The 10,729-nt window shown below is 40.1% G+C and overlaps 1 protein-coding gene across 1 annotated transcript; it reads right to left on the bottom strand.

Moving 5' to 3' along the window:
- Positions 1-214: 214 nt before the first annotated feature.
- On the bottom strand, positions 215-8,931 carry lix1l (limb and CNS expressed 1 like). Its single transcript, XM_080788139.1, has 6 exons — positions 8,378-8,931; positions 5,709-5,872; positions 5,207-5,347; positions 4,767-4,862; positions 3,840-3,917; positions 215-3,633 (listed from the first exon to the last, which is right to left on the bottom strand). The coding sequence occupies exons 1-6, from the start codon at positions 8,703-8,705 to the stop codon at positions 3,382-3,384; spliced, it is 1,059 nt and encodes a 352-aa protein (XP_080644265.1). The 5' UTR covers positions 8,706-8,931; the 3' UTR covers positions 215-3,381.
- Positions 8,932-10,729: the final 1,798 nt, after the last annotated feature.

The following is a 10,729-nucleotide window of genomic DNA, read 5'->3' as shown; positions in this document are numbered from 1 at the left end:
GACTGATGCAATTCAAAACTGGCCCCTGAAAACAAAAGTCAATAAAGTCTCAATCAATTAATCAATCAATTGGATAATAGCCTAATTACTTTGGCTGGTTATGACACACATGCAGAATTTTTGTCTGTGTTCTACTGAATCTACTCCACAAGTCATACAGGCACAGCTACAAGACCGTAGTATTGAATACTAAAATAATTTACATCACAAAAACTTCAAATTGCTGCTTTATTACATTTTATAAATCTGCTGACGGTGAAGTAGAACACGCCTCAAATTGGCCATGGAAAATACATAGGCTATAATAGGAGTTGTAACACACAAAATGTTGTTTTTATTATAAAATAACACTGTATAAAACTCATATAAACCAAAATATTGGTGAATAAATCATGCATCATTGAAAGCCAAAGTTTTGTATAAAATGGACAGTAACAAGAAAAAATATATAAGCTTACAAATGCTTATGTTTGTTTAACATTGTATAAAAAGCAAAGACGTAACAGATTGGTCATAAAGGAATAACATGTGTTTAAGATGTTTATAATATCAGGGAGTTAATGGCTTAAAAACTTGTATTACAATCGTACAAGAGAAATGTGAAGACAAAAGAAAATGTCTAACTTCTTAACAAGATACAACCCACTGTGTAGCTTCTTAATCACGTTTCTGTTTAAATTTCACATAGTCTGGATCAGGGTCTCAATAAAGAAAAATTGTGCCATTTCAGTGGCTTTAGCATGAAATATCGGACTGAAATTACGTTTGCTAAATATATACGGAGCATAATTCTCAACATATTTTGGCAGGCTCTTTATCTCTTTTAGCACTACTGTATGGCAATCTGTGAGGTGTGTAATTCTAAATTACAGTATTAATTTAATTAGTGGCAACATTGTGTCCTTTAAACTGGGTGGCATTACACTTAGCCATGTTTCTATTGGTAAACATTTCATACGCTGAGAAGTAAACTGTTTTTGTGAAATAATAAAAACAATTAAAAGTCCAAAAACTAATTAGAAAAAGGAATGGAATGGAATCTAATGCAATTTACTAATGCCACTTTAAAGCCAGTATGTAGACTACAATATAGCTACATTTTCAATGTACATTTCAAAAGATTATGACAAAATATGTATAAATGCAGAGTAAAGTTGTCATACTGTATACAGTAGACTTGAGTTGATCAATAATGTACATAACCATAAGGTAGTCAAATGCAGCCCAAAATAATAAAATAAAATAAAAGTCTGTGAAACTCAAAAACAGCCCTAAATATTTGTGTTGACTTTGCATCTAAACACTGTGTAACTGAAAAGGGTAGCTAACTCAGACAGCACTTGAGGGTACCTTGAACCTTGAATGACATGACTGAGATACCGGAACTGAGATACTGAGAGTTAATTTCCAAGGTAGTTTGTAAAAAACATTGAGTCCATCATTTAGCAATTATAAAAAAGGCACATCAACCAAGTAAAGAACAGCAATGTGGTGATAAAATCTGACTACAATCATAATTGTTAACTGCTTAGTCACCTCCTCAGTATGCAATGAGCTGCTACCACACAGCATTTCACAAGCACTAAGCTATTATTCATCAAATATAATATTCGTCTTCAACTCAAAAAACTCTTGCCCATATTTACCTTTTTAGCAGAACCATATGTCATACCTCAATTACAAAACACAACCACTACTGGACAATACCTTCATGAGTGCAAGAAATACAATCAGAAATCAAATGGTAGGATATCAGATTTAAATGAACAAAAAGGTTATTATGATCCTTCGACTTCGACTAATGTCGAATGTATGTATGTTCAGAAACATATTTTTGTCCCATTGACTCGCAACAGCACCGCTAACAAATCCTTCTCAGTAACCAAACTGTAAATGCAGGTGCAGTTTGGGTGTACTCTCAACACCTACAGAGTCATAATTAATGTTAAAAGCACATTGCAAGTAGATGTTTAAATACCTGCCTACATTTAAGTTGACAAGATAAACCTGTTCAAATTACACAAAAAACACACTACTCCTTTTTGACCCCAAGGACACTGACAGTGTCAGAATTATAACACCAATTCTTGCCAAGAGACTACATTTATAACACTTAAAGGCCCTTAGTTGGAATAACTGATAGTGTACATTATGCCCCTCTCATACATATAACACTTAAAAAAATATCTATATGCCTTCATACACACACACACACACACACACACACATATATATATATATATAAAGAAAACATCTGGATGGTTCACTGCTTGCCCTTTCGGTTAACTGACTATTTGCCGAAGTACAATCAGTTAATACTTTTGCCTCAAGCCCCAAAAGCTACTTTCCAAGAGTCAATGATTGTGTTTACATACACTTATATTATTCATGACACCCTACTATTCCACTCAATGCTAAGTAACATTATAAATTTAGAATAGCAGTGCTAAGGTCACGTGGCAATTATTAAACTCAAATATAATAAGCGGAATATGATTAGCCAGGAAACTGGTAGGTTAACATTTTCTACCCCTTAATATTGGTTGAAGTCAGGTAGATATTTTGCTCATTCATAGATGATCAACATATTTTTGGCCAATGACCTTAAATGGGAAATTAACCAGTATATCTTTTATGTAAACACTGTCAATGATTTCAGAGTGACTAGATCAAAACTCTTCTGTTTTCTAGTAGGGATCATTCTAATCGGCTGGATTTGGCTTGATGTTTATCCTGCCACATGCCCAGTACATTCACTGACGAAAGGCAGGCTTTGTCTCTCTAGCTCAGCAATATAAAACTTTGATTCACTGCATCGTTAAAATAATGACACTGGATAGAACGTGCGAACATACACCTGTTGTTATGCCAAGCATACTTAAGGCTCATACATAGTCTGGATTTCCGGTGGTGGGGTGACCACCGAACTACAAAATGACGTCACGAGCCGTGGTGAAGAGCAAACCACCGCCACCTTCTCTCTGTTTTTACTCACCACCGCTCAACGTTATTTCAGCTCACCACCAGAGCGGTGGTCACCTCACCACCGAAAATCCAGACTATGAATAGGCCTTTACAGGTAACTAAAACCGAGCACTATTGTCCTGTGATCACTAGGCACAAAGAGGTAAAACGGCTATAGCAGTAAGCTGAGGACTGATGTGCACAAAAATAAGGCTTGAATATCTGATTCTCCTAACATGATGTAAGATATGAAACCCTAAAAACTCAAATCTTTTTAGATACAAAACCTAAAATATCCCAAAGCTTTTAAGATACAAAACCTAAAAGCTGGGTCAGATCCCACCACCATCATGATCAATACTGGTACCAGCAATCCTACAAAGAAGTGAAGGTGTTTTTCCACAAAGAAGACTTGATCTAGTGCGAGGGGAGCGTAGCACTGTTGGCTGCATTGAGTTGGCCCACAGCTAACATCAGGATGTCTTTCTTCTCCTTGTGAAATCGCAGTTCTCTGCCGGCAAGCCTGGAGTCTTCTAGTTCTCGCTCTGTTGAGGCCAGCTCCTGGCCAATAGTACCAGCAACTCCTTGTTCTCGGTTTACCCAATCAGCAGCCATTTGGGTTCGCATGTCATCATCTAGAGCCCTATGGGAGTAATGAGCCAGCACCTCCTGAAGGTAACGTAAATACGTTAAATGAGAAACATGTACAATTTTAGTATTCACTCAAAAGGCAAGTTGAATGAGTAAAATGGTGGTATAGGTATAGTATGTGTTACTCTGCACTTTATTGTTATTCGTTGACACTCGTCTCAAGTTGAGAACACGTGCATTCACCCATTAATTAACAAACAAATAGACAAACACAGACACAGTACCTGTCGGGAACATTGCCTTTCTCTCATGGCCTTGAGGCTTCCATTCCAATGCAGCAGCTGAAATACTGTCATCAGTTCCTGAAACAGAAACACAGTTAAATCGACGAGACCATGGTATGTGACCATGTATAGTGTTGCAGCTCTGATTTCCTTTTAAAGGAAAGTGATAAAAGCTTCTAAGTTCTTACATCTGGAAAGACAAATAACTAATCATGGTAATCAGGTTTTTTGGCAATTTCTTTAGATTCAAAGTTGGTAGCCATTGATATTGGATTAACTGGTAACTAAAAAGCAATGTACTAGACTCGAGCAATATATAAAAAAGAGGCAATTAATCCCAGCTGCTGTCTCTAAACATGTTGTGTGCCAACTATGGAGAAAATATAAATAATGAGCACTCTAATGTATATATTTTACAGTGTGTAACTGTGTATGTAATGACTTTCAAAAAAAGAGAGGAGATCCGCACATCATTATAAAAACTCCTAAAGTGGGAGGAGTTCTCATTCTTTTTTTGGATCCTGCACCCGTTGAAATGTGCGTGCACCTCTTGATCATTTATGTAATAACTTTCAACATAAGGGTGATTTATACTTTGTTGCATGATGGTGTTGTGCACAAAGAATAGCTGATCTCACAAAGTCACAATGCCTCGCAGCGTGTAGATTGACTATTTGCGGTGCGTTAAATTGCGCACAAAAAAGGATAATAAGTCACTGTTGGACTATCCAGCATAGTGAATGTACTCACACATGCATGAGTAATAGTTCTGCACTCAAAGCACAATGTTGTTTAGCTTTAGACCAACTACGCCTGAGGTAACTGTATGACCGCAGAGGGCCTGGACTCAGACCCTGCCTAATAGAATAAAATGCTAGTCATGACTATCACACTCACACACATTCCAGATTTACATATAATATGCACCTGAAACTCCAGCATTGATTTTCCTTTGTTGGACTCGAGCATGAAACGAAATGCCCCAATTCCCGTACTGGGGTTGTCTGCCTCTTCTCTGTTACCCTGTGTATATAGCAAGATGTTAATGTTAATGTCTGTGTCTGTGTCTGTGTCTGTGTCTGTGTCTGTGTCTGTGTGTGTGTGTGTGTGTGTGTGTGTGTGTGCGTGCGTGCGTGCGTGCGTGCGTGCGTGCGTGCGTGCGTGCGTGCGTGCGTGCTACAGAGTCACTCTCTGTGTGTCACTCAGTCAGTGTGTCTGTGTTACTGTGAAACATAGATACAGATATGTGTTTAGATGGTGGGATGAAAACATACACTTTCCTTAATGGCCTAGGGATCATTCTAATTGGCTGGGACGGATTGGAGTTGACATTCTTTTTAACACTGAACCTTATGAGTACAGCTTACTTTGAAGCAGGCTAGAGCCTCACACACACTCTTCTCAATGAAGTCATCTGTGATCCGACGGGAGGGATGTTCATTGAAAACAGAGTTCATCAGAGCGATCTTGGCAGCACTGCGTCTTGCCTCTGCCTTGGTTGGACAGAACTATAAACAGTGAACAATTTATGTATTAGCTTTCCAAATTCTCACAGAACTTAGATACAGTATGCAGCCAAATGCTTAAGTGATAGCAGTTGTTTACTTTATTCATCTACTTTAGCCTTTTTGTCACCCCAATATAATCACAACGCTGTTGCATCATATAAGCTTTAACCACCCTTCATGGATCAGTTTAAAAGCTGTACAGGCAGCAGCACGGCACAATCCAGTGTTCATTCTACTCCGAAAGGGTACAAATGGACCTGTAATTGTACTGTATGATGACACAAAATATCTGGTTATCATAAAGCCATCCCGGAACTCTCTCAGACAGTCAATAAATAAATACACTACTTAGAATAAGTACCTGGAAACTCCCAAAACAGCTGCCTCCTGGAAGGCTAACATAGCAAACGTATGGTGGGTTGTTGGATGGAACCATTTCATAAACAACAAGAGCCCCATTCCGGAGATCGGCCCCTCTGGTCAGCTTCATCTGCCAAAACTCCTGTAAAGCCTCCACCACATTAACTGTAAAACACAGCACACACATAGTAAGCTATATCCATCTTGCATTTCAACTTACAGCCCTAAATGAACACTTAAATGAACATTTCCTTAAATTGTGCATCGAAACAGACACAGATTATCATGGCATGTTTCCGCTCAAACTACAAATCTGGAAGAGCAAAGGGGGTCATCGCAGAAAACACTGTCAAATATGGATGTCTGGGTTTTTTTCCTGCTTGGAAAGTATTTAGGTGACTGCCTAACAGAAAATCCCCTATCTGCTAAGCCAAAAAGGGGGGGGGGGGGAGAAAAGGCCACTGAAGCCTATATTTTATGTGTTTATACTGTGTGGATATATGACCTGTCTACTGTGCATGAAGAAATAACAAAAGACAAAAGCAATTATAACAAACAACTCTGTCATAAACTATTATTTGTGGTGTGCATTGGCCTGCGGAGAGACAAGAGTGCTGTGGACGTTCTCCAACTGTCTGGCTCTCTTTGCCTCTAAGCTCTTCCTTGCTCAGTTCTTACTGTTTGATGCAAACACAGACAGCCAGCTCTTTGGTTCGGAAGACTGATTGGTATCGGTAAGCCTTCGTATTACAGGCCTGAAGTAATCACTCATCTGTCCCATCCTGTTCCTGGTAAAATTACACTAAAATCACATGCATAGATCCGAAAGTTTAACTCATATTTGTGTCCTTCTTGTTATATTGGTTGTAAACAGATGCACGTAAATCAATACATTTTGACTTGGCTTTGACTTGAGACTTAACATTAATATGCACAAAAACAGATTTGATCATAAGCAAATAATGTGCATTTATTTAGTCATTGTGATAAAGATTCGGATTGTCAAATAATATCTCTTATAGACACACCTTTCACTGTGCAATTGGCCACTTCAAAACACGTTTTCTTTTTTCATTCCAAGCCATGATCTCTGACTGTAAATTACCAGATCTTCACTAATCAAAGATTTACATATGGGATTAGTATTGATTTACAAATGCAAAATGAAGAAGTCCTGCCATTTATTTTTGTAGCACAAATTTGTAGTGGTGTAAAACATTAGTTGGGTGTTCAACGCAAAACACTCATCATCCACCACTGCAGAGACACAGGTTAAATTCCCGACAGTAGTGCCTCTGGCTTGGCCGGGCACTCCAATTAACACAATTTGGCAATGTTGGCGGGTGGGAATCTCGCAGTCCTGGACCTCACTGCACTAGCAACCTGTTGGCTGAGGCACCTGTCCAATGGGGGACGTGAGGGAGATAGTGAACCCATGTGTACGTCACACTCCTGGTAAAAGTCTGCCAGGTGAAAAAAGCGGCTGATCGAGCCATGTCTATGGGAGACGCATGATATTTTACACCCTCCCCAGCCCAACGGGGGGGAGGGGGGTGGATTGGCAGTAACAGGGACCGCAGTACACATGGGGAATATTTGGTATTACAAAATTCGGGAGATGAGGGAACAAAACAAGGACAACTATTGAAGACAGATGTTCAATTGATGTTCAAATGTCATTGGTCAACATTTGGAGTCCCAACATTCAGTGTCATAACTTTAGACTTACAACCTGGGTTGCAACATCATAAAATGTAATAACAAAATATTAAAATATATCATGTGGAAAATAACATCACTGGATAGAGGCCGACTTTCCCTGTATGATGAAACATAGACCCTCCCATAGAAATCTAATTCGCCCTAATTTCTCTCCCCATCTCTCTGTCTCTGTCATCTGTAAATTAACATATAGGAACACTGATTAAAGCCATGAAATAAGCATAGGGTGTAACAAATTCTTCACCGAAAAGTATGGCATTGCTAAATTCCAATTCCACATTGTCTGTTTGGATATATATATAGACACCACTCAATCTGAGGTGTCTTGTTTCTTATCTGAAAGCTTGTCACATTATAATAATCTACCACTTATTATTATTATTCAGTGTGACCCCTTTGACCACAAAGATCATGCAGGGACATGTACAATAAGAATAGTCAATCATAACTGTCCATCCATAACTTTCCATCCATAGACAATTATACAGTATAGAGACTACTATTTGAGTATTGATCTGAATCTGAACAGCTCTGACAGTCACTGTTGTGATTTTTGAGGTCACACAGTGTACTCCTTTCTTAAAACCACCGGACAAAAATTGTGAGCATATCACATTATTGACACGAAAAAGGTGGTGTGCTCTCCATAGCTATAAAACAGTAGGCTACTTTTGACCACCAGCGGCCAGGCACCACTGTCCTACATTATGTATAATATGCCATAATCGGTCATACCAAATACCAAAATTACACACTTGTGAATTCGTAGTGACTGTACAGCGTACACTAGACCCTTAGACTTTCAAATGGCGTATATAACAAGCTAAAAACTGGCCTTGTGGTCCAAATTCCTGAACAGGCATTCCTGCTAGAAGAACTAACAACTTGACACAGGTCAGCAGCACATCTCCACATGAAAAGAAGACATTTGCCACACTGGAACTCTACCTCTGCCATAGCCCTGTGTGTGTTTAGCGAAGCTCCGAACTACAGCCTCCACTGCTTCCTTCAGAACCGCCGGGTTCCCTGGGTTCCCCGCACCGACACCGAGCCCCACGCCGCCCATAGAGCCGTACAAGCTGTGGAACTGTAACGGAGGCGGCGGAGGAGGTGGTCCGGAGGACACGCACAGAGAGGCCGGGGGAGGCAGCAGCGGTGCTATTGGAACCGTCACCCCGGGCCGAAGAGAGGAGCGTAGGGTCCCAGTCGATCCGATACCAAACCCAATCCCTGGCTGGAGTCTCTGTGAGCGGATATTATCAGGGATAGATTCCATTGTCCCCACGTAATGTCTCCAAGTCCAAGAACCCTCGGGATCTAGTTGAAAATGTGCAATGCGTTGTTGTGCGATTCAAAAGTAGGCACTCGCTACGTTTAAAAGCAACTAAAGGCTTGCAGGCTTTCGACAAAGGGGGATGTCGACAAAACAAGCACTTATCCGATGTCTCTTCAAAACAGACCTCTGCTGCTATGCTCTCTTCTCCCTTCTAGATTAGGCTGTTGGATTGTCAATCATGAAAAGGCGGAGAAGAAACCCGAGCCATCGCCTCTTCTTGTCCAGCACACGCAGGTAGATGGCGCTATTGCAGTATCTACCGCATATTTATGTACAGTATGCAACGCATGTACCGTTACCGATCAGTAAACTACAGCTTGTGCTGAAGATAACGTCTGACTTCACCCCACTTCACCCAGGCACACACGCCACCCAGTGTTCAAATCAAAACTAAAGGAGTGGTTATACCAAACGGTGGTTCGTGCCCGGGGCCCATTTGTATGGCCCAGTATGGGGTACTACCGTACTACTAGTACTACCGTACTGGCGTAGGCTACTCACAAGTAAATATCCTGTTTATTATAATTATTATTTCACAAGATTTGTTTTATTTATTTCAAAAAATAAATCACACTTTTTCATGAATAAAGAATGAATTAATAATTATATTATATTTATATTTCATAAATAAAAAAAGAAATCCACAAATGTAATAAGCAAAAAAAGTACTGGATAGCAGATCTACAAGGCTCACGGTGCATCTCATTGCAAAGCGCTGTGCTATTTATTTTTTTAAGTTTTGTATTCAGTGTTTGTAGGTACAGTTCAAAAGAAAGTACAGGTCAATACAAAACTGCTACTGAGAGGATATAACCAGGAAAAAAGCACTAAGATTTGTTTACATCAGGGTCCTCCATTTTTGAACCTCCAAGGAACCTATGTGCCTATGTGTCCGCCTATGTGATGTTAATGAGCACCAGTATGATTATAGTACCAGTAGGGGCGCTGTTGTGCCAGAAACAGAGAGAGAGATAGTGCTGTACTGTTGCCTGCTAATGAGAGCTAGAGAGAGCGAGAGCGGAGGGAGGGAGAGGGGAGTTGCACCAGTCAGTTCACACAGGTGTGATTTTAATTAACATTTAAAGACGTACAAATTATACACATGTAAGTATGCGGAGGGGGGGGTTGATTTATTGATTGAAGTATTTATTAATAGTTTGCAGAATGGGTACATTTCACATGAAAGCACATGCAACTCAATATAAAGACTACAGTGGACGACACACTGATAAAAGCATTACACTTGTTTAGGCTACAACAGGGTCCACCATTTTCAATTCATCAGAACATTTAGAGACGTTCAAATATACACTTATATATAATTAAAAAATCACACCCGTGTGAACTGAGTGGTGCAACTCCCCTCTCCCCCTCCTCTCCTCTCTCTCTCTCTCTCTCTCTCTCTCTCTCTCTCTCTCTCTCTCTCTCATTATCAGACAACAGTGCAGCACAATACTATCTCTCTCTCTCTCTGTTTCTGCACAACAGCGCCCCTACTGGTATACATACTGGTGCTCATGAACACAGGTGAACCAACACATATGTGGACGACACATAGGCGGACACGGATTCAGATTTTACGGGGGCCAGTTTCGAATTGCAGCCATCCGTAGTTGCCCTTTGAGAGCGGTTTTGAAGGAATCAAGGGATTTGCATGTCTTAATGGCTGTTAGTAGGGCGTTCCACATTTTGGTGGCATAGGAGCGGAAAAAATTTGTCCCTTGTTTGTGCCGAATCTGGGGTGAACATGGTTTGTTGAACTCCCTCATGGTGTTGTGGGTGTGAACTTTGTTGACATTCAGGAAGTATATAGACAGGTACATGGATATCTAAGTGGTGTAGCGAATCTTGTGTCACTAGACCCATTGCAAGATGCTGTACTCTGTCGTCAACCCTAAGCCATTTCAGCCGGTAACAAGACTACTCGCCCCGTTTCTGTTTTCCTCCCAGAACTTTCCCCAGTG

This window comes from Protomyctophum bolini (genome assembly GCF_963924005.1).
Source record: "Protomyctophum bolini genome assembly, chromosome: 17".
NCBI lineage: Eukaryota > Metazoa > Chordata > Actinopteri > Myctophiformes > Myctophidae > Protomyctophum > Protomyctophum bolini.
The sequence above is the reverse complement of the archived record's forward strand: the minus strand, read 5'-3'. Positions and strand labels throughout refer to the sequence as shown.